This window comes from Astyanax mexicanus, chromosome 5, assembly GCF_023375975.1.
Source record: "Astyanax mexicanus isolate ESR-SI-001 chromosome 5, AstMex3_surface, whole genome shotgun sequence".
In the NCBI taxonomy this organism is placed as follows: domain Eukaryota; kingdom Metazoa; phylum Chordata; class Actinopteri; order Characiformes; family Acestrorhamphidae; genus Astyanax; species Astyanax mexicanus.
Genome location: NC_064412.1, coordinates 22,142,603 through 22,167,263, shown reverse-complemented (window position 1 = coordinate 22,167,263; position 24,661 = coordinate 22,142,603). Strand labels below are relative to the sequence as shown.

Here is a 24,661-nt window from a genome sequence, read left to right as displayed (position 1 = left end):
CCCACAACTGGGTAGGCTTAACTCTTCCTCTCTTTCCCTTCCTCCCTCTCTCACTCTGTGGCATGATTTGTACCCCTTCCCCCAGTTCCTAAATGCCAAAACAAAAAGGCCATTCAATGTACGGTAGGGGAGAGAAGAAAGCTCTGGAATGGGCACGAGCGGTTCAAAATGTACCAGAACATAAACCCCAGACTCCCACTGCTGCGCTCACCCCTGACAGGCTTGTGATCTGCCCGTTTCCCTCTTCCTCTCTCTGTATTTTCACAAAAGGTTAGGTCTAATCTTCATCTGCCGGCTCACGCTGGAAACCTAACAAGGAGCAGGAGAATTGGCCAGCTCTGGGAAGACCCTGGAGTGTTGATTAAGTTAGCTCTGCTGTGCGGGTTGCCTGCAGCAAACTTTGCTTTCCAGTGATGCATTACTGTTAATGGCTGCACCAATTTGCAGCTTGTCCTGCTAATGTAAATGGAAAGGTAGCACTGTGCACTCTTGACTGAGGTGTATGACCTCCAAACGGCATTAGAGAGAGTTTTGAACATGTGTGTGAAGTATATTTATATATGTGTGTGTTGATGTGATCTAGGATTAAATATAGCAGTCTGACCACCTCCTTGTTGCTACAATCATTTTCTATTTTTTAGCTCTATTCAGCAGAACCCCACTGGACCATCACAGAGCAGGTTTTATTTGTGTGCTGGATCATTCATAGCACTTGGTGACAAACTGGCATGATGGTGGTGTGTGCTGATCTAGTACGAGTGGATCAGGCACAGCAGTGCTGCTGGAGTTTTTAAACACTGTGTTCACTCGCTGTTCACTCTATTAGACACTTCTACCCCAGCTAACAATGAACGTTGTAAGAATGTTTAGAAAAGGTTGCAGAAGGTATGCATGTTCTGTAACGCTACAGAAATAACTTTTCAGGCATGTTCCTTAAAGTGCTAAAGTGCCTTAAAGATCATTTTTCACAGCGTTCCCAGCTACATGAATAGTAACATTATGAAAAAAAATGAAAAAAATTGATGGTGGTGTGTGTTCTGGTATGAGTGGATCAAAAACAGCAGTGCTGCTGGAGTTTTTAAACACTGTGTTCACTCAATGTTCACTCTGTTAGACACCTCTAATATATATATATATATATATATATATATATATTTTGAATAATATTTTGCTTGATTGGTTTACATGTGCTTATATTATGTTAGTGTAGATTTGTGTGCTTTTATTCTGAGCTCTATGCATCCACCTGACTACACAGCTACCCATCAAAGCCAGAGTGCCTCCAGGAAGAGCAGCTAATATTAGAACACAGTGAAACACAGTGGGCCACAGCATTTTTCATATTGCATAACAATGTTGACTACTCTAAAACTGTCTTACATAAGAGATGTTATATATCTGTTCTGTTCCAGAAAAAGAAGATTATGGGAGCATTTGTAGGTGGGTTTCCTGGACACTGATTAATTTTAGTCTAGTACTAAATCGTAATGTCAGTGGTCACTTACATCTGAAAGCGTCTGTAGTCTATATTTAAGATGAACTCAAATAATTCCACCAGTCGCAGCTGTTCATCTCAAATTTTGTTGTATCTTGTTAAATGCAAGCACTCTGTTTTGTTTTTTTGTTTGTGCCTTTCTCTCGCTCTCTCTCTCACTCCACAGGAACTGCTCAACCACCTGCTGACCAATGGGAGGCCGAGCTGGAGTATTGGGGGAGGAGCCAACTTTTTAAATACAGAGTCCAAGATGGCTGCCAGAGAGAAGGGATTGTTGTTGCTGTTAACTGTGTTTTAGTTTGGTTTTAAATCTCTTTAAATATCTACTCCCTAATCTAAGAATAATGTCAAACGTGTGATTTTTGGTACAGACGTTTGGATTTTCCACAACTGTTACTTTGGTCTAAAAGTCATAATCCAAAAAAATGGGTCAGAACAAAATGATAGATCAGAGTTTCCAGCCAATTACAAAAAGCTGAAGCAGGAATCAAGAGTCTCAGTTTGATTCGGTAGTACAACAACTGGAAAAGCAAGTTGCCAACCTGACAACATTCTACAAACCAATAAGTGAGAAGTATAGCAGGACGCAGCCTACTTATGATGACGGGATATAAGGTTGCTAGCTGTGCACATCAAGCCACGGAAATTAGCCATTACTTTGAGCAAATGATTGAATGACTGTATGAATGTATTACATACATATCTTTTTTATGTAGTCAACTGCAACTGCACTTGAGGGCAACAAAGAAATCTGAATAAACTCCATACTACTAATGGAGTATTCAAGAAGTCAGCTGACCTCATTCTTTGGGACTATAACACTGCTGAACCTAGACCTGATGGGTCGGGGCATCACTACAGCCGCCTCTCTTCTTACCCCGAAGAGCCCATCACTCTGGAACAGGGTAAATCTAGACTCATCGGACCATGTGACTATCTTTCAGTCCAATCTTTATGCTCCCTAGCAAATGCTAAATGGTTTTCTTAAAGAGACACAGCACTTTAGTCCCAATCCCAAATAAAACATCCCTGATATGTTATAGTGTTGTTTTTATACAAATGTGTTGGACAGTTCTTAACCTGATTTTAGCAGTTTCAGGAATCTCCTTTGATGTTTTATCTTTTATTTGACTTTTCAAAAGCAGATTAAAAACATGTCCATGACCACAGAATGTGTTTTTTCAACATGGTTTGAGAAGCTACTCACTGCATCAGTTAGGGTTAAATAATTTGTTGCCAGCTGAAACATAATCACCCATGCAGTAAATTATTGTCTTCTCAAATTTTTTTTAATATAAAAATCTACTTCAAACGACCCATTTAAAAGCCTATAAGAGCGAAAGTATGCAAATGCTTCTTGAAAAAACTACAGAAGCTCGACACAAAGACGAGGGGCACAGCATTCAAATCACAAAGACACATTTCCTCCACTGCATATTACACACTGCTGAAATTAAACTGAGACAAATAAATGTATCCAGAAGCTTAAGGAGAACATCTAAAATGCACAGCCAATAGAGGATATAAAACGAGGTCATAAAAAGCATGTGTCTTCTTTACTGGTGATCATAAATAGCTAGTGAAAGGGTGATATTGAGAAGCAGTTTCAACTGGTTTAGCTTTTTTCTCCCCTCGACTTTTTATATATATATATATATATAAAACCTCTGTCCTGAGCCACCACAAACCAGCGCGGAGAAAAACAGATTTATGGCGCAACGCTGCCCCGCGCAAAGGAAGTGTTTATCATCATCTGCAGGACTCTGTCTGAGGAAAACAGACACGCCGAGGATGCACAATAGCGGTCTAAAACAGCACACAATGCACACATAAACACATTCATAAAAAAACACGGTTTCATGCTGGTTTGGCATTTCCTTGAGGCAGAACTGCAGGGATGAGGATTTGCATTCAAACAAACTGGCTGTTCACGACCATGAGGGGGTTGTAGTCGGTCTTGAAGGATGTCTTCCCTTTGATATCCTGGTTAAAGTGTAATCATGGAATGAACAAATGGCTTTTTAAAAAACACACTGGGGCGCACTAGGGGTGAAGTGCTGTGTGAGCAAGGCTGCCTACCTGCATTTCAAACGATCTGTGAAAAAAAAAAAAAAAACACACACACTGCTTATAAAGCACTTTTAACTCCAGAACGAGTTTAGCTGTTCCACAAAACATGTGGGCTTTGTGTTTGTGTGGGAACTGTGCTGATGTCAGGTAGGTCTTTCACAACAACTTTTTAAATACATGTTTTGGAGACGATATATTGTTCCAGAAACAATTCTGATAAGTAATATTATTATTATTGTAGATAGTATAATAAGTAGATTGCTTTTTTAAATAGAAATTAGGATATTCATTTAAAAAAATGGTAAAATATAAGATTTTGTGGTCAACCAAAATTTGAGCTCATGTCTAAATATTGTACCATACGTCAACAAAGTAATTATAATGACAGGCCTAATGTCAGGTAAATGTACATATATTTCGATATATCACCCTGAAAAAAGTCACATTGAGGAAGGCAGAGTTTGGTCTCTTTGTAAAGGACACCAATAGAACAGCAATACAGTAGCACAGCTAATTGAGTTGTTAATTTACCTACCCTAATGGGAGAACAGTTACAGATGAACCAAAGTTTCAAAAAAGTAACTAAAACTTTAAAGTATCCATTATGAACATTATAACAATATCCACTATCAATATACAGGAAATTCACAGAAGGTCCAGGAGAGGTGGGATGTCTGTATCTTTTTAGAATTAACAATAATGCTATCGGCTACCAAAAGTCCTGAGAGAGCACAATTGACCTTGCTCTCTCTGTGTGGGTAGACGGCGCTCTTTCCCTTTATCACTCCTAGGGTGATGTCGATCAGCACAAGGCGTCTGTGAGCTGCTGTATTGGAACCGAGTTGCTTCACTTTCCTCCAAGCATGCTGTGATGCTACTCGGCAATGCGACATTAGCAGCAGTTCGAAAAGAGGCGGTGGCTGATTTTACTTGTATCAGAGGAGGCATGAGCTAGTCTTCACCCTCCTGGTATTAGGGCATTACAAGCGATAGGGGGAGTCCTAATGAGTGGCTGTGTAAATTGGGAAGAAAATTAAATAAAAATTAGAAATAAACTAAATATTTCTAAATATTACTAAAAAATTAACAATAATATAAAAAACGAACTATAACTATTAAGTATCCATTACCAACCTGCAAAAAAAAAACAGAATATGTCTTGGAGATGGAATACTTCTGTATCTTTCAAAAAAAAAAAAATTAAGTAGCCATAAATAAAAGTATCTATTGTCAACATGTGGAAGAATGTCTGCATCTTTTAAAGCCAACAAGAATAAGCTGCACAAAAATAGGTGTAACACAACATATTAATTATAATTATTTCAACTGCATATTTTCTGCAACATATACCACTTTTTAATGGTGTCTTGATTGCTTCTGCTTCAAGGCTGTAAACTTATACAACACAGTGAAACATCCCACAGTTCACTATCAAAAGGGCAATGCTGACCAAGCACCACTCGATCTGGTCAGTTTTCTCCAACGTAGCTTCTTTATCTATCCTCGTGCACATTAAGATAATGGCTGAAATCGGTCCTTTTTTCTTTATAGAAGAAAACATTTGTCTGCTTGATTGTTTCTCATGAATAGCAACGCTTTTAATTTTCACCTGTCCCCTAGGCAATGGCTATAAACTGCCAATTTAATGTGTGCGCTGGCTCTGGAAACAGGGGCTATTTATCTTAGGAACATTAAAATGCTAAAGCACAGCAGAGATTAAACATATTGTCAGCCCTGTTTATATCATGTGAAGCTGGTCAGGTTTAAAAGTAGCATATCAGGTGCAGATTCACTCTCACTCGGGAGCTGCTACATAAAAAGTGAATGTTCTCATTTTCAGCACGGCAGAAAGAAAATCTTCCTCACGGAAAAACTAATAGATAATTTTCATCGTAGCTGGCTCGAACATTAACTGCAATAACTGATCTGTCACAAGGTATTAACTACTTTTCCTTCAGTATAGTTAGTTTTCTCTGGCCTAAATCAGCTAACAAGTTTGTACAGCTGGAGCATTTTCCCTTTAGGTTTGGTTTGTTTTCACACAAGGGAAAAAAAATTGTGTTGTAAAAAAAAAATGTGTTTTCTTCTTCATTGCATATTTTTTTTACACAACTCAACCCAACCAAACTGCAATTCAGGCCTACCCACTGCATTGTGTTTTTGAGTTAATTTTACCACTTAGATTAGTAAAGCAAAAATTTTTATAAAAGATATATAATCATTTTATTTTATTTTTTTTTATTTAAAGCTCCACTAGGTAGGATTGAGATTTTGTGCTCGTGGGCTCCCCCTACAGTTTTCACAGTTTTGTTTCGGCCGTATTAGTTTCTCTTTCTCGTTTTCTGGCTTTCACAGACATATTCGGTCACTTTCCAGCTTCTGCCAGAGTGTCTGTATGTTAGTTTCTAAAGAATGAACCAGTAGTCCTTGTAGAACTGTTAGAACTAAAGGTCGGAAAGCAGGTCGCAGTTCTCGCGAGCGTTGGTCGCCGCCACCTCGGAAAACTTACAGAGTCTGGTTTGAGCTCAGAGGAGCCCGGCACAGACACAAAGAGCACCTCTATTCCTCCAAATACACCTCAATGCAGCGCTGCAGTGAGTTTCAAGCTGTATTTTTACTTCTTTAAAAAAGATCAAAAATCAAGGAAATCCTACCTAGTGCTGCTTTAAGTAAACATACAAAATGCAAATAATATTTTTTTATTACTTGATTACTAAATGTTATTTTTAAATGCATTGCAGACAGAAAAAAACATTCATATATATATTTTTAATTACTGTAAATAATAATTTAGGTCTGAAAGGGTTAAAACACCTGAAATGCATCTACCGACTTCTAAAGAACCTAAAAGAATAAAGCCCTTTAGGTCACTGAGATGTTTTCCCTCTATTTTCCTACCGCAGCCTCAGCCACCTGGCCCACGTCCTTCCAGGTTTGCAGAGCCACTCAGTTAGGAAATTCTAATTAATGTTGTAATATCTTCAAGGCCTAATCAGATTTGAAAAAGGTTAACTAGGTGGAATTGCTCCACCACATTTGCAGCCACAGCGGAGCTCAGTGGAGTGAATGCAGTGTGGGGGCCAAGGAGTGTTCTGCCAGAATGTCAGTAGAATCTGCACCTCCCTGCCACGGGGGAGAAAGAAGTGCAAAGAAGAAACCGAATGAGGCACAGCTGTGCAGGTCCAGCACCACAAAGACAAAACTTAGCACTGTTTTTTCTTTTATAAAGCGAGGGTGGGTAACACAGCACCTCAACAGCTGCTGAGATAGAGGATCCACATGGGAGCGCTGAGAAGAAAGCTACTGTTGATGGTTCATTCTGCTTTGGAACATAGCAAAGTTTTACCTCCTTTTTTCCCACACTGAATTTTGTGTGTGACCATACAAATGCTAAAACAAATAGCTAACAATCAGTTCAGAGTTATTGGAAATTTAGTTACCTAGGCTACGTTCACATTACCAGGCTGAAGTGACTCAAATATTATTTTTTGCTCAACTTGGCTCAGATCTGATTTTTTTCATGGCTGTTTGAATGTTTTTTAAATCAGATTTAAGTAATTTCCATATGTGTTCCTAAACCAAATACATATCCGATTCACGGACATGCAACATGAATTTGAACAGTCAAATCTGATCTGAGCAAAAAATCTGATTTGAGCAATGTGGTTTGTAATGTGAACGCAGCCTTAGTACACATGAAACAATGCATCAATTGTCACAATGCAAAAATACGACATTGCATTAAAAATATAAAAAATGCAGCAGTATATTTAAATACTGTTATTTTATGGTAAAAAGAATAAATATCACAATGCATTGAAAAACCATGACATCACAGTGCTAAAACATGAAACAATTCTGATGGCTCTAGAAAATGCAAAAACAATAGATGTCACAATTCAAAAACGCAATCAAACTTTTTTTTTAATCTGGCAAATGCAATGATGGCAATGCATTAAAACTCTTGTAATATCCCAATGCAAAAACACGACAATGCATTGAAAAATTCTCATCACAATGCAAAAAATGTAACCATGTGTTAAAATGTTGTAATGTCAAAAATGTAAAAACATGTCAATGTGTTGTGATGTCACAATACAAACATGTGATTTTACTTTAAAATTCTGATGCCACAGTACAAAACTGTGACAGTGCATTAAAAAAGGTAATGCAACAATGCATTAAAAAATTATGATGTCACGACACATAAAACACGAAAAAACATTAACCAATTGAGAATACACTGATGCAAGAAAGTGACAATATTTTGAAAAATCATTAAAAATACTCATACTGGTCAGTCTGTAATAATTTAAAGAATATAACATCACCACAGTCTCTGAAAGTATCCGCAGATAAGACAGGGTTAATGTTTCCCAGGTAAAGGACACAGCATAGTGTCTGCAGCAGTGGTCCGCTGCAGCAGTGTCCTGTCCTCACTAAATATAGACCCAAATGAGGCAAATTCTTGTCCTGAATGTTGGGCTGATGCAAAACACACTCATTGCAGACAAGAAGCATTCAGTAGCAGAGATCTACACAGCATCAGATCCACACAGCGTCAGCCCACTCCGTCTCTGTCATTAGCCCTTCTTAGTAGGCGTGATTGGGGTCAGGCAAGAAAAGCAGCATGCCAAATCAAGCGCCATGGCAGGGCTTTTGAAAGCTAGCCATCTTAATTAGATATGTCAATGCAGTCTCTGAAAGTCAATGGTATGATGCAGTTTTGCAGAGGAAAATTATATGGTGTATATATGTGTATGTAGTTCTACACAGTATTGCAAAGAGTTATTTAGATGTCATTTGATAAAATGTTTTACCATATACCATTCAGGACACAATAACAATAAACTTACATCCATGTGGATTATGCAAAAAGAGCTAAAAGAGCAAAAAGAGCTAGTTTTCTCACAACTATTTGAAAAGATTTTGAAATAAGACATTGTAACACATTATTTGTGAGAAAAAAAACAACAAAATAATAACACATATAAGGGGTGTAACAGTATGTGTTTTTCTGTGAAACCATCATGTAATGGGATCACAGTTTAGTTCACAGCTTAGATCTGAATGAGTGATGATTCTGTGCTTTTCGATGTGTGTGGAAACACATTCAATGTGCTAACATTTTCACTTCAATGCCTAATTAACCCACTATAGGCTGCATTAGCTACCTCAGGGAGGTCTACACATCATTGGATGGAACAAACTTTATATATATATACAGTGAGTCCAAGAAGTATTTGATCCCTTGCTGATTTTCTTCGTTGGCCCACTAATAAAGACTAGGGCTGCCACGATTAGTCGACTAGTCACGATTATGTCGACTATTAAAATAGTCGACGACTAATTTAATAGTCGATTAGTCGTTTTTTTTTTTTTCTTTGTTTTTCTCTCCAAACTGCTGCGACTGCCTTTCTGTCCTGGACGCACATGCGCAGTAGTGGAAACCGGGGTAGGTAGTGGACGACATCTCAGGACATTATACAGACAGGCTCTGGTTTCATGGCTACCCCGCTACAGAACTCAAAAGTGTGGGATCACCAAGAAAATAAAAGTGAAACGCGTGCAATGCAATATCTGCAATGAAGAACTTGCCTTCCTCGGCAGCACAACCGCGATGCACGAGCACCTGAAAAGGAGGCATGTTGTGGCTGATTAAATGACGAAGAAGCTAAATTGCTATTTAGCTGCTAAAATTAGCGTAAACAGAGCGTTAACTTAGTACTTAACTTACTCATCTTGATAGCTTTAAAACAGAGGTCACTAATAGGCGGACCGCGATCCGGATCCGGACCCAGACGTTGTCACAAATGCCGTCCCAAACCGATAAACTACAGAGAAGGATTTCATTCTGACAGTGGCTTCTGTTTTCAGTGCTTTTCGGTGCAGTAAACTCACAGATCAGTCATGTGTGGTGTAAAATCACCAAACGCTCTCCTCTGCCAATCAGATCTGTGCAGACCGCTGCCCTGTGTACGGTAATGTACACAATATCTGGACAGAGAGGCATTTTTTATTAATATACTTTTTTTTCATAATAGTTCAAACAACCTCACGGTTGAGATGTTTCATAAATGCCAGTGCCTTATCCTTATTTTACACAGTTGTTTACACTTTATGCTAAACAGTAAAATAATTGTCTGTTACAACAAGCTGCATATTTCATTAAAGGTTTAATGAACTATGATTTTAATTGTTTTTATTTTTAGTTAGCATATAGCAGAAATCTAATGTTGGTTGTATAATAGCAGCTGCATTCTATTGTGATAAACTGTGTTTTATATTCAATTAACGTATGATCCGATTAGTCGACTAATCATAAAAAATAATTGGTGATTAGTCGACTATAAAAATAATCGTTTGTGGCAGCCCTAATAAAGACATGATCATTCTATACTTTTAATGGTAGATGTATTCTTACATGGAGAGACAGAATATTAAAAAGAAAATCCAGAAAATAAATCTAAGGAATATATATTAATTGATTTGTATTTCATGGAGTGAAATAAGTATTTGATCCCTTAGTATTCATTAGCAGTTCTGGCTTTTACAGACCAGTTAGACACTCCCAATCAACTTGTTACCTGACCTGAAGCCACCTGTTCTCACTAATCACTTGTGTGAAAAACACCTGTCCACAGAATCAGACAGATCACACAGATTTCAAGTCTCCAACATGGGTAAAACCAAAGAGCTGTCACAGGACCTCAGAGTCAGAATTGTTGACCTTCACAAAGCTGGAATGGGCTACAAAATGATTAGTAAGGTGTTGGATGTGAAAGTAACAACTATTGGTGCAATTATCAGAAAGTTTAAAGAGTATAACATGACAATCAACAGACCTCGGCCCGGTGCTCCAAAGAAGATTTCGCCTCGTGGGGTGGCAATGATGCTGAGAACGGTCAGAAATCGTCCTGCAACCACTCGGCAGGAGTTAGCAAATGACCTGAAGGCAGCTGGGACCACAGTTTGCAAGGAAACAATTGGCAACACTTTGCGCAACAATGGATTCACATCCTGCAGTGCCCGAAAGGTACCCCTGCTGAAGAGAGTACATGTGGAGGCGCGCCTCAAGTATGCTAATGATCATTTGAAAGATGAACCAAGTTATTGGGAGAAGGTTTTGTGGTTAGACGAGACCAAAATTGAACTTTTTGGGCTAAACTCCACCCGCGTGGAGGAAGAAAAATGCTGCCTATGACCCCAAGAACACTGTGCCCACCGTCAAGCATGGAGGTGGAAGCATAATGTTTTGGGGGTGTTTCTCTGCCAAGGGTACAGGGCTACTTCACCGCATCACTGGGAAGATGGATGGAGCCATGTACCGCACAATCCTGAGGGACAACCTCCTCCCCTCTGCCAGGGATCTGAAAATGGGCCGTGGTTGGGTCTTCCAACATGATAACGACCCTAAACATACAGCAAAGGCAACAAAGGATTGGCTCAAGAAAAATCACATTAAGGTCATGGAGTGGCCCAGCCAGTCGCCAGACCTCAATCCGATTGAAAATCTATGGAGGGAGCTGAAGGTCAGAGTTGCCAAGCGACAGCCCACCAACCTTCATGATTTAGAGAGGATCTGCAAAGAAGAGTGGGCCAAAATTCCCCCTGGTGTGTGTGCTAAACTTGTGGTTAACTACAACAAACGTCTCACCGCTGTGCTTGCAAACAAAGGCTTTGCCACTAAGTATTGAGTGTGTTTGGCAAGAGGGATCAAATACTTATTTTCCTCATTGAAATACAAATTAATTAAAATATATTCTTTAAAATTATATTCTGGATTTTTGTCTTGATATTCTGTCTCTCCATGTTAGAATATATCTACCATTAAAAGTGCAGAAGGATAGTGTCTTTATTAGTGGGCAAACAAAGAAAATCAGCAAGGGATCAAATACTTCTTGGACTCACTGTATATATATTGTTTTTTTTTTTGTTTTTTTTTTCCCAGGTGTACTATACTCATACAGAACCATATAGTTTACAAGATCCAAAACGGTGGCACATTTAATTGTTTATTTAGTTACGACTTTGGAACTAGGGGTGGGCGATATGGCCTTTAAAATTATATCACGATATTTCATGGTATTTTTGTTATAACGATACTCTTGGCGATATGACAAAACGCTGAATTGAAAAAAAAAAATTTCAAGAATACACTACTGCAACAAAATGAAAATGTACAAACCCCTATCAGTGGTGTTTTAGGTAGTTTCATTGCTACAAGTGTATAAAATCAAGGACCTAGCCAGTCTGCAGTCTCCCTTTACGAATATTAGTAAACAAATAGAATAATGTAATTCCAAAGATCTCACTAAACCCTCTAAACACTAGTGTGATACTATAATAGGATGGGTTAGTGTAATTTTTGACAGGTCAATTTTTGGACATTTGAGGGTAAATTCAAACAAAGAAAATTGGGTATAAAACTTTTTTTTTCCATTTTTAAGGTAAAGAAGAATTGGGATTTAAGAATTGCTTTAATTCATTTTTCCTCATTTTAATTCCTTTATTTCTGTCCCATGAAAAAAATAGGAAAATTGAAAAACTGTTTTTCCATTTTTGCATCTTGTAGCAAAAGTAGGAGGGATTATACCATATATATTTTTAAACAAGATAGATTTTTTTTTTGTGAGGGGCAGAAACTAGAAAATAGCAACTAGAAAATACAAAAATATACAGTTGTTGTTCAATTAAAAATAAGTATCTTTAAAACAGCAACTTTACAGTAAAGAAAAAAAAAATTCAATGGAAGTCAATGTAAAAAGAGTTTATTTCAGGTATGTTTGATGTATTTCTATTGGTCCGTTCATTAAGAAATTTTGGCACAGTATAAGGAACAGTTTGTTTGTTTAAATTATGTAGTAAACTAAAAGTCGTCAAAAATGGAGATATTAGTTTTTCATTGGACAATGATGATATAAAACCCTATTTTTCTTGTTTCTATACTAAATGGGAAAAAAATAATTGGGAGTTTTACAACTAAAAAAATTGAGGTATTTATTTAAAAAAGAGCTAATGTGCCTCTAGAGATGAAATTACCAAAATTTGCATTTCAACATATGTACAGAAAAACTAAATAATCATAACTTGATACTTGCTAATCTTTAGCAAATTACACTTGATGAAGATTAGATAGGGGTTGACTGCCCTTTTATCAGTAATGAGCATCATTAGGGGTCAAATTAATGGAAAAGCACATTCATGTGGCACCCAAGCAGATACTCTACCCCTGTTCAACAAGACCACACTGTTAGAAGCCCATTAACGCCTTCCCCCTTAAACCAGAGGTCTATTATTCAGTTATTAACCCTAAAATGTAATATTCAGTAATTACCACAAATGATTTGGTGACTGCTATGTATGTTATGTAGTTATAAGTGAGGAACTCAAGTGTGGGTCCATATACAAGCCCTGATTATTAGAGGGGTTAATGGGAAATGGGAGAATGAAACAGGGAAAAAAAATATGCGTGTATTTTTGCCCTATTTAGGATCACCAGGATTTTCCATGCTAATTGTGCAAGAACAGGTGAGACTGGACTAGGCCTTAGCTGTAATTTGTTCTAATGAGCTAAGGTCAGTATGATGTAGGTGTCAATCTCTAGATGATGACACTCAATTTAATGGTGCTCAGCTGTCTGAGGCACGAGTGAGGTGTGAGGAATCCCATTACCAAAGCCTCTCACTTCATATTCCTCCCATTCCACGTGTGATACTGGCAAACTGTTATTAGATTCTGTGACAGCTGTCAAGTGCATATCCCATTAATGCCTCCAATAATGAAGAATGAGCAATTCAATATCAACAGGATTAGCTGGTAGCAAATACTATAACTGATCATTAGTTTGATAGCACATTGATTCGGCAAGACCAAAGCCAGGGATTCTCCATTAATCACAGATGCAGATTCTTTCATCTGCCATTCCATAAACACACATGAGCTACGCCTCAATATCCAACAAGGGGTGTAGGTCATTAAATATACATTCATCAAGAAAAAGCTCAGCACTTTGCTGCCTTTAATATGCAGTCTGGTTGACGTTGAAATATTGTGGCAACATTTTAGAGCAGATTTACATATACGCTACACTGATAAACCAATTCAAAAGTGCAAAATCTGTTTTTATTTCTTTAAAAAAATCTTATTTCAGATGTTGGTTAATAATTATGGACAGTATTATTGTTTTACCTTTATGTTTTACCTTTAACTTCTATCACTTTTGTACTTACTATTACTATTGTAAGTCGCTTTGGACAAAAGCGTCTGCCAAATGTAATGCAATGTAATGTAATTCAAATACAAGTACTTACAAGAAATTAATTAACTGTGCAGTTCCATTTTCATGCTGCAAAAATGCATTACTAGTTGTGCTAGGCAATAACACCCAATAGAGATGACACCCAATATAATAGCTATATATAGCTATAATCTTTTGCATAGTATGGCTCTAAAACATGCCAATATTAAGGGCAGACCTACTTTATTTTACCATATTAAAAAACATCATCCAATGCAAGTGCAGCTGAGCCAATAAACTACTTAAATACACATTGTGTATATTTGAGTTCAAATAAATGTTATAAATATTACTTTATCTATTCTCCCAGCCCTAATTGTTAGTCTTTATTCTGCTTTTAAATTGCCCAAAAACCAATCATACCACACCTTTAAGTAAACTCCACCTCATCCCTAAACCCCAACCAAAAACAATAATCTTTCAGTTGTAACTTTAACATACAAGAGCTCTATATATCATATTTTTCACACGATAAGGCACATCGGATTATAAGGCACACTATGAATTAACGTCTATTTTCTGCTCTATTTTCATACATAAGGCGCACCGGATTATAAGGTGCATTTTAGTGACACTAGTAAGAGTCGCCATGTTTTCCGTCTAATTCAGCAGGTCTCGCCACTGGGTGGTGGTGTTGGTACAGCTAAGCTAAGTAACTCTCAAAGAAAAAAAAAAGACTTTCTTTTAAAGTCAAACGAGCGCTAGATATTAATCTACACATATTTCTCTCCTGAAAATTGTTTATTTGGGTGAGTAAAGCGCTTTTGTTTGTTTACAGTAAGCTTAGATTCCCGAATTTCTCCAGCACTAAGGCTGTAGCATTAGCATTAGCGACTAACCCCTAGCAGCTAGCAGCTAATACCACTTGACAGTGCTACACTGAGGAACCCTTAGTGTTCCAGTAAGCCAAGGTGATATAAGCTAGCAGTTCATCCCACATAGCTTGTTAAAACACTGTAAACACGCAGGCTTCAGTTCAGTATTCAGTAAATACTATAAAATATAATATCTTAAAAATACCTCTCGAATCTTGAATCTAGTTTCCATTCCTGGACTTTGACCCTATATATTATAACTGGTCACTTACATCTTGAGCATCACAATCATATTTGAATTACATAAAAAAACATTATGTAATAAAAATCAAACCAGTCACATCACTGCACTATAAATGCATTAATCACTCTAAAAGACGTGCAGCAACCAAAACTTCTCATCACACAGTTCATCACTGCTGAGGAAATGAGTCTAAACTCTCATGTACTGATCAACATTGAATTTTACCCAATATCTAGCCAACTTCAGTCAGGGTTACTATTTTTTGGTGACTCAGAGCATTGTTTTAAATATAAGGCTAACTGACTGTCCCTTTTATAAGTCAATGAAAGTGATAGTGTGTGCAGGTATCTGTGAAACAGAGGATCTCTAAAAGTTGTTTTAACTTCACTAAGGGTGCTTTTTGTTAAGTGTTTTTCTCTTTGGTTTTGTTTGGTTTCACACAAGGAAAACTGTGCAAAAAAGTGCAACAAAATGCATCACAACGAACCATGTGACTCCACTTGTGTCTGCTAATTTGTCAGACCTGTCTGGGTTTCAATTTAGATGCAATTTAGAATGTAGCAGCAGCAGAGATGGCAACAGTTAATAGCTGTACACTGCAAAAAATCCGTTGGCAAAAGACTAGACAATATATGCAAATTAAGACAAATATATGTATATTAAGCACAAAAATCTGCCAACGGGGTAAGCAAAATTTTCTTAGTACGATTTTTACAAAAAGCAATGGCAAAGTCTCAAAATGAGTGCAGTAACACCTAAATTAAGCAAAAAAGTTTCTGGACACAAGGATCAGAAATAACTTGATTTCTACTCGATTGTGCTTATTTTGAGTTCAAATTACTTAAAATAAGGTACAAATTCTAAGTAAGAATGATTAAGATAATTATCTTTAAAATAAGCAAAACAAAAAGTCTTATCAGAGATGAAAATATGATTTATTGCCTTAAATTTAGAAAAATTCACTTTTTTGCAGTGTAGTAATTATGTGGGCAATAAATCAGATTAAACTGCACCTGAACAGCCATTTATCTCAAACATGATACATATGATTGAAACATATAAAACATATAATAATTAGGTCAGATCGAGGTTGGATCATGTTTTCACCTCAAAAAAAACAGTGTGAAAACAAACCACACCAAGGCTAAAAACAAACAAAAGTCTGTTTTAACTGAACTAAAAAATGCTGGTGTGTGAAAAAAGGTTCCTTTTCACTTAAAACAGGGCTTACACACAAAACTCCCAGCCAATATGTGATCAAATACTGTGCCTTGACAGGGCTTTTACACTTAATCCATGCTTACTTCTCTTGCAAAGATGTGGGACAGATAGATAGTTATTTTGTGCCGTAAGGTCCACATCTCTAGAAGTTCATACGCAGCACAGTCACATTCACAGTGTGCAGGGTGTGTCCTCCTTCCTCAGGGACTGACACTTCTGATAAGACACCTAATCCACATCCATGATATCTTACTTGCAGAGTCCAATTGAGTTTTATGCTAACGGATACCATGTTGATAACATCAGCATTGCTATGCTAACACAACCGCTATCTTACTATCTGTTTATTCTCGCTTTCTTTGAATATGGGTCTATGTGTGTCTTATGCTTCACCCTGAAGCTCCACATTTCCCAGCCTAAGGAAATCTTCCACAGTGTGAGCTGACAGTGTTCCATGGGGAATCTTTGGCACTTGGAAATGATTGGCTGAGTGTAGTGTGTCAGCCACCCAATGCACCAGCGATCAATAATTCACGATGAGTCTATGTTTTTTCCTCTCCCTTGCAGTGCTATGAAACGCTTCAGTCACGCTGTTAGCCGCCCTCGCTGAGCCTTGGCTGGAACTACTACAAGAGGACCTGGAGTGATCAAAGACATTAAAGTGTCAAACTGACCAAACACCCCACCATGAAGGGAGAAACATGCCATACAGTCGGAGAGAAAGCAGCCATCTTGGGACAGACAGAGTTAGCTGTCTGACCTAGTTAGCATATGAACACCCGCAAGCACAGTCCATGCCACTCCTCCTCCTGCCTAGCCAGACAGACACTGAACAGCCTGGCAGAGACGGGTGCAGAATAACTGAATAACATCTGATTAAAAGATGACTGGATTATCCATTGCTTAAAAGACACTTTTAAGACAACAAGAGCCCTATTTGGATTGTATTAGTTTTTATTAGCAGGGCACCAATCATAACATTTTTCTATGTTCCTCAGAAAATGACCCTACATCATATAGTGCAAATAGTGCTGGGCATTTTTTTTTTTACGATTAATTCGGTTAATTCAAATTATAGTTTTAATGTGATTTTCAAAATGGAGTAATTAGCGTATTTATCTGTCTTACCTTGGTTACCAGCATCTCTCACAGACTAACGCACACATATTTTCTAAACATTCCGCTCAGTCTGAGGACTGAGTTTGTACCGAAAAAAGTTTCAGCACTGTTCCAGCGCTTTTGATAAACACCCGGTGGGATAAAGCATAAATTTACCTAGAAATTAATCGTATATTTTTTTTAAAAACTGCAGTGTTGTCGCTTTCCGGCGAGGTTCGTGATTATTTGTGGAAAATAATAATAATCTCTCCTTTAAATTTTCTTTCTGTGACTCGTTTAGTGCGTTATTTCTCAATTTTCAGTCACAAACCCGCATTCTGAAGTATAATCCAGTGTCCGTGAGTGTGTGAGTTTTTTCCGCAGCTGTGTGTGTACACGAGGTCAGCACGTGGTATGAACGCATGGGCTTGTAAACAATGTTTTGAATCATTGATTTACTCAATGAGTCGACTCAACCCAAAGCCTCTGAACACCAAACAGATATATAATTGTTTTATTTTTTTACAGGTAAACCTAGTTTTTAACCATTTCTTTTTCTATAGTTTGATTTTTAGTAGGGGGAAAAAAGATTGTAATCGAAAATCAGATTTTTTTGTAGAAAAAAAAACAAGTTTTTTTTTTTAGGCCATAATCGCCTAGCACTAAGTGCAAAAACTTGAAGAGGTCTTCAAATCTGGACCCTGAATATCCAGTAGGTTTAAATCCTGGCTTGGCCATTCTTGGTACGAGTAAAGCTATTGTGCAGTAAGAACAAAACCCACACTGGATGCTGGATTCCAGATTTGAAGACCTATGGTCTAGTGGGTTGTAGTTTCTACTAACTTACTAAATCTAAGCCAAAACTCATTCTGCATTCATCTTGCCAGGTGCCAGGTCACTCATGTAGGTCCAAGTTTGTCTCTTTTGGGTGTGTTTGAGGTCCCTTGTATTGTTGCATGTGGATGAGTAACAGTGTGTTTGGATAGCATCCTGAATGACCTAGCAAAAGCTACCACTATAGCCACCACCTACTTTCTCCCACACTTCTCTTTTTTAAATTGTCCCTTTATATGTGCAAAGATGCAACTTTTAAAAGTTGTAAGCCTATCTATCATGTTTAGAACAACACTGCTGAGAATAGGAACAAAATCAATTAGGTACCAAAAGTTTAAAGAGCAAAAGATGGGGTCTTGGATTCCTGTGTCTATGATTGTTCAGAAGAATTGCTTCCAATTGTACCAACTCTTAACTTGATTTGTCGAGTGTCACCTGTCACAGCCAAATCACAGCTCAAATGACAAATTGCGTAATTCTATAGGAAATGGCTGATTGCTTTTCACTCTGTTGCCTGCTATTGTGTCTTTTTTCCTTAAATTACTTTATTCCCTTCTCCTACTTCTAGAGATAATTTAGAGAGGAAAATTCCCCTATATTCTGGCCAAGCTAATAGTTGAGAAAAAAAAGGGCAATTAATTTTTTTGGCTATTTGGTGTGTGGATTATATGAAGATAAATGCAGAAGACTACATACAGTGAGTAACAGCAATCAAAACCCAAGTTTTCTTCCCCAATACAAGGTGAAATCTACCTGGAGAAACATCAGACCACTGCTGCCTTTGGTGTAAAAGGTAATGCAACTTGGAATTTTCTCAGGGGAGGAGGGAGGAAACCACCAGATGCAGTGGCAGATGCAGAGAGAAATAAAGTTTCTAAGTAGCACTATTACAAGAGTATAATACCACAGGACCCTATTAAACTGAAACCAATTTAAGCCAGGCTGCTGTTGCACAGACAAAACTAGATTATGTTATATACCATCAAATTAAGTTCATATATTGTTAATAAATAACTTGAAAATCACTTATTCTATGTCAATTACATAATAACAGTAGAGTGAAAGTGATTACATTTAAACATTTCCCACTGCTCCTGTTGCTCCTGTTGCACACATGTACAATATAATGATGACTCCCTCACATTTCAAACTTTTGTATTCATATATGCACCACATGTGACCCACATGGTAGACATGCTGAACCACACATTAAGGTAACACTTACCCCCTGATGCACAGGCCCCTGGAGGCTGGGGGCCTACAGGTGTTTGGGGCCCTCCAGGGGTTGGAGGTACAGGCCTAGGCCAGGGCTTCCCTGCAGGCAGGCCCAACCGCACCGCCCCCACGTACTCCACAAAGGTGCCCGGGAAGTTGCCCTTCTCCTTGGTGCGCTCGTTAGTGCCATTGAGCCAGCCCTTGGGGTTCTTCTCATCGCCGTCCTGATAGTCTGGTGTCAGAAGCACTAACTTGCTGACGGTGAGCAGGTCTCCAGGTTGCAGAGAGATGTCATCACCCCTCTCCCGCTTGTACTCAAACAGTGCGCGGTACTGAAAACTGTCCGAGCACATGGTGTACGCTTTTACATGAGCTTTAAAGGTTTGTCTGCTTGTTTTTTTTTTTTTTTTCCTGAATTAAGTAAGTGTATAGAGTATAAAAAATCTGCTCTCTAAATAAGCAAACCTGCAAGTCCTTTCAGCATGTCCTGAGAAGTGATGAACATTTGGATTATTGATTTGGATTCCTTGCAAAAGGAAAGGAGCTTACAACACCATGGTACCAGGTGGAGGCCAATACTGCGTCGTTTCTGGACTCGTCCAGTGGTCGCTCGCAGTCTGTGGTGATGTACGCAGAGATTTGGATGATGCTAGGAACAGCCCCAGTCCCATTAAAAGAGGGTGCAGAGAAGGGGCGTGGGGGAACAAGGGTGGAAGCGTGGATTTGGGGGCAGAGCGACCCGCAGTGTGGGCGGTCGTTGGTCCTGCAGAGCTGGCAGTGGCCCCCAGATGGTAAAGTAACATTTATTAAATTATCCTCTTAGGCTGGTTTCAGATGTGCTCACAGACAGACAGACAGTCAGACAGAAAAACTGACATGTGCAGCCCTGTCTGTCCAGTAATCCAAACACGCAGATAGGGCACTTCAAAGGTTGGTCCAGAGGATTTGTGCTGTGCTGCAACCTACAAAAAGTGTATTATTATCAGAATCATTTTAATGCACTTTAATGCAGATTCATTAACATTTTATTATGCATTCATTAACACAACATTTATATGCCCTTCATTATGCAACAATGTGGGCTGCATACTAACTAAATGCCTGCACTGCATGGGAGCATTTTCCAGACTTTCCCTTCAGGCAGGCTGAAGAACTGATCATTACAAGCAAGAGCAGCATAAAGCCAAAAGCATGGTGGAGATGAGATGCATCACTTTGGAGAGCGTGACTGGGACGAGTGGGAACTTGAGCATGCAGGGAAACTCGGCTCGGCTAAGTGGAATCAGGGGGCAAAAGCAAACTTACCTTTTCTCTCGCGCGTCAAAATGATGCCGACCGCAAAACGGAACGCAAACCAATCCAGCGGGCGCCAAAAAGAAACGAGAGGGAGCGCGAGGTCAGTTTAAAGACAGCACGCGCTTTAGTTTGCCTCAATAAGTCTGCGTGGCTGAGTCAGACTCAGACATGCAGACAGCGGCATTTTCCCACCCGTTTTCAGGAATATCCCGCCTCCAGCGCTCCTTCTGATTGGTTGGCAACAACGCGCCTCTTGCGCTGCTATTGGCTGGTCGTTGGCTGGCCGGAGCAGACTCTGCGCTCTTATAGGAGGAACGCCCGTGATTGGCTCTGGTGATTATGAACTACAGCAGTCAATTTGTTACCAGTATAGGTGGGATTTTCCTCAAAATAGGTGGGAAACAAAAGAGCCAGCACGATGCTGTGGTACAGTTATATGTACGTGACGTCGGCGGCCACGCCCCCCGCCGTCTATAATGAACAAAGTCATGGAAACCTCAGCAGCAGCAGCAGGAGGAGGAGGAGGAGGCTCTCTGTAATTCTGGTGACCTGAAATGAGGTGAGGGCTGTAAAACAGGATTTTGCTGATTCAGAACTTTTGGGCAATTCTTTTTGGAAACAAATTTTTATCCTTCAGTGTTTAGTATTTCCAATGGGCCAGTTAGCTATAGCTATAGGGCTGCAACAAACTAATCTGCTAACAATTTTTTTTTTTAGTTGATTAGTAAAAATGATTTTTATCATGCCCTCCATTTGTATTTCCTACTGGTGAGGCTCACAATACAATGCACGTTTTACTGCAGCTTGACAGCTAAACCTTTAGGGCCCTAGACCAAGTTTGGGTCTAGACCAAGGTCTATGTTTCAGTAAAATGAACATTATTGTTTTATTCTATAAACTACGGACAACTTTTCTTGCAAATTATATATAATATAAAAATATTGTCATTCAGAGCATTTATTTGTAGAAAATGAGAAATGGCTAAAATATCAAAAATGATGCAGAGCTTCATAAAGTTTTAAGAGTTAAAAAATCTATATTTTGTGGAACAACCCTGTTTTTTCATCACAGTTTTCATGCATCTTGGCATGTTCACCTCCACCAGTCTTACACACTGCTTTTGGATAACTTTATGCCACTCTTGGTGCAAAAATTCAAGCAGTTTGTCCTGGTTTAATGGTTTGTGATCATTCATCTTCCTCTTGATTATATTCCAGAGGTTTTCAGTTTGGTAAAATCAAAGAAACACATTTCATTTTAAGTGGTCTCTTATTTTGTTCCAGAGCTGTATAGAAACATAAACATCACAAAGAATAGTATAGGAAACATATACTTATATATAGGATATAGGATACTATATATATAGGATATAGGATACTATATATATATATATATTAGCAGAATTTATATTATATATGTTTTGATACAAATTGTAATTAATCTCTTCGATTGTGATAAATTTTGTAATTATATTGTTGACATGACTAATAACAATTTACTATTAAAAAATTATGTACTTTTATTATTTTTGTTATTAATTAATTTATTAGTATGTATTTATTTTAGTTGTATTAAGACTACTGTCTTTTACTAATTCTTAAAAACACACTCACCAGAGTTAACACTACATCAAGAGCAACAAGTTACACTGCAGCACTAGCTCTTTCGCCTTTCAGAAGTGAATATTATCTGTGTCCTGCTGCTAACCCCAGCTAGTACTGCTGGAGCAGCATTAGCATTAGACGCTAAGCACTAGCTCTTTAGCTGTCCAGAGGTGAGTATATTGGACTGTAGCCTGTGTTTACCGTGTTAAAACACGCTATGTGACGAAGAACTGCTTGCTGATAGTGCCGTGGCTTACCAGAATACTCAGGGTTCCTCAGTCCAGCGCTGTCGGGCGGCATTTACTAGCACTAAGCCCTGCTACCTGTGCTACAATATTGGAAATCTAAGCTTACTGGAAATAAAGGGAAGTGCTTTACTCACCCAGATTAAGTTTTCATGAGAGAAATCTGTTTAGATTAACATTTTTTTTTAAGAATTACAGTTTTATTTAGTCATTAGTATGACCAAAATCTGCTAGTCCCACATCTGCTTTACTTTATGCTGATAACCCCCACATATACAAAATGTATATTAAGGCTGCATGATATTGGAAAAAAACAGGCATAGCAATATTCTGTTGCGCTGCAATACAAATTGTGATATATAAAAAATACACAAGCAAGATTATTAATTCAGCATGTGTGTCAAATATACGAGGTATAAGAGATAAGAAATGGGGCTGAAATAATCTGCCTCTGGTAAACATTTCATTGAAAATGAGAATAATGAGAATTTAATTGGCCTTATGTCCTGCAAAGTGACTATGCCACACAAACATATTGTAATGATAATGCTATATATATATTAAATATATAGTTGCTATTTTGTTGGTTATAATATAATGTGATGTAACCTATATAATCAACATCTGTCTAACGTTACAGCTTGATGTCAACCAAAAATGCAACAGACAATGCTGGGTTTTTACATGAAGCCATTTTTTTTCCAACTAAAATTCAACATCTGTCCTGTATATATGGGTATTGTATTTAAATAATACTATTGCATTTAATGTGCAACCTAATTAGTAGAATAATACATAACATTCAGTGTTTTTTTTATTTCTTTTCTACATATGTAATTATGTAGTAAACAAAAAAAGCATTTGTTCTCCACAATCCCCACCTGATTTGGGATGAAAAGCAGCAACTATTGTTCAGCACCTCCAGGAACTCCTGCAGGACGCTGAGAAACCTATTCTAGGTGACTCTATATCTGGAACAGTTTCCAGCTATATGTGTGTCTAAAGAGTTGTGTCCAAACTCTTGACTGGTATTGTAAATTGACATATAATTAAATAAATCGGTAAAATTAGCCTCTTCAGTTCATGATTAGCTCTTCTTGTAGACCATGGTGGAGTCGCATTCATGGCAGATACAGAAACATTTATGGCAAATACAGATCTGGTTACTTGTGTCAACCACTTTAGGAGATGGTCTGAGATGCTGTTATTCCCTATGAGTTGTAAATGCATGTGGTTAAAATCCTATCACACTGAAAGCATAGATAAGTAGAATTAACTTAAATTATTTGAGGAAACTGGTTGCCTCAAGATTTTTAAGTATACAGAAAATAGATATTATATTTAAATGGTAATTACATTTCATTTATTTATATTTAAGAATTAATACACAAGAGGGAGTGCTATAACATGTAATATTGGCACCGCAGGCTTTTGTGCCATTGATCAGCACAGCAGTGCCAATATTACATGTTATAGCATGAACCTCAAGTGTATTATTGTGATTATACTACAGTTCCATTATCTCTGTTTATTAAAAACAGAAACACTCAGCAAGTTAAAACAGTTTCATTGCTGCTCTGTTTGTTGCTGTGCTGTTTGGCTTGTAAGTGCTGTATGGTTGCTAGGTTACCTGTATGTGGCGGAGTAATACATAGAGATCTGTGCTGTTTCTCCATAAGCATTTCTTATCTCGAGCAGGCATTTACAGTTACGCTACCTGTGACTTATCACTATCTTCTCCAAGCTTTTGATTTTGGTTGTCATTGGGCATCGTTTATTTGTGCTTTGTACTAAAGTGCATTAGCCAACACACAGTGCTTTTCCTGTCACCAGCCTCAAGCCCACACACAAATGTAAAGTGACAGCCATCAGTGGCCTGTGTAGAAAGACGGAGAAGATGTAATCAAGATAAAGTACCTTGTCAGACATGGATCTTCACACAGAATCTAGTCCATATGGACTAATGTCTGCAGAGGCTGTTTATAAGCAAATGCTCCATCAGTGGCAAAAGCATCAAATGCCCCTTGACACTAACTGCTAAGCCATTTCTCAAATGAACCTGAAAGAAATGCAGCGGAGTTCTCCTCCATTCCGCAATAACATTATGCATGAAGCAGGACAAATTGTTTAGTTTTGTTTTCAGCAGTCACACATGGGTGGAGGTTTGCCGCATCATGCATCCAAAGCCATCTCCAGGGAATGTGTCTTTACCCACTATTAAAAT

The 24,661-nt window shown here is 38.1% G+C and overlaps 1 protein-coding gene across 1 annotated transcript in view; it reads right to left on the bottom strand.

Moving 5' to 3' along the window:
* Window positions 1–20,743, bottom strand: part of pik3r3b (phosphoinositide-3-kinase, regulatory subunit 3b (gamma)) — a 338,192-nt gene extending 317,449 nt beyond the window's left edge. Inside the window, exons 1-2 of the mRNA XM_022675844.2 lie at window positions 20,598–20,743; window positions 19,303–20,254 (exon numbers count right to left, since the gene is read on the bottom strand). Of these exons, the coding sequence (XP_022531565.2) occupies window positions 19,303–19,645 (343 nt within the window). The 5' untranslated portion in view covers window positions 19,646–20,254; window positions 20,598–20,743. The remainder of the gene's footprint in view (window positions 1–19,302; window positions 20,255–20,597) is intronic.
* Between the last annotated feature and the right edge of the window lie 3,918 nt (window positions 20,744–24,661).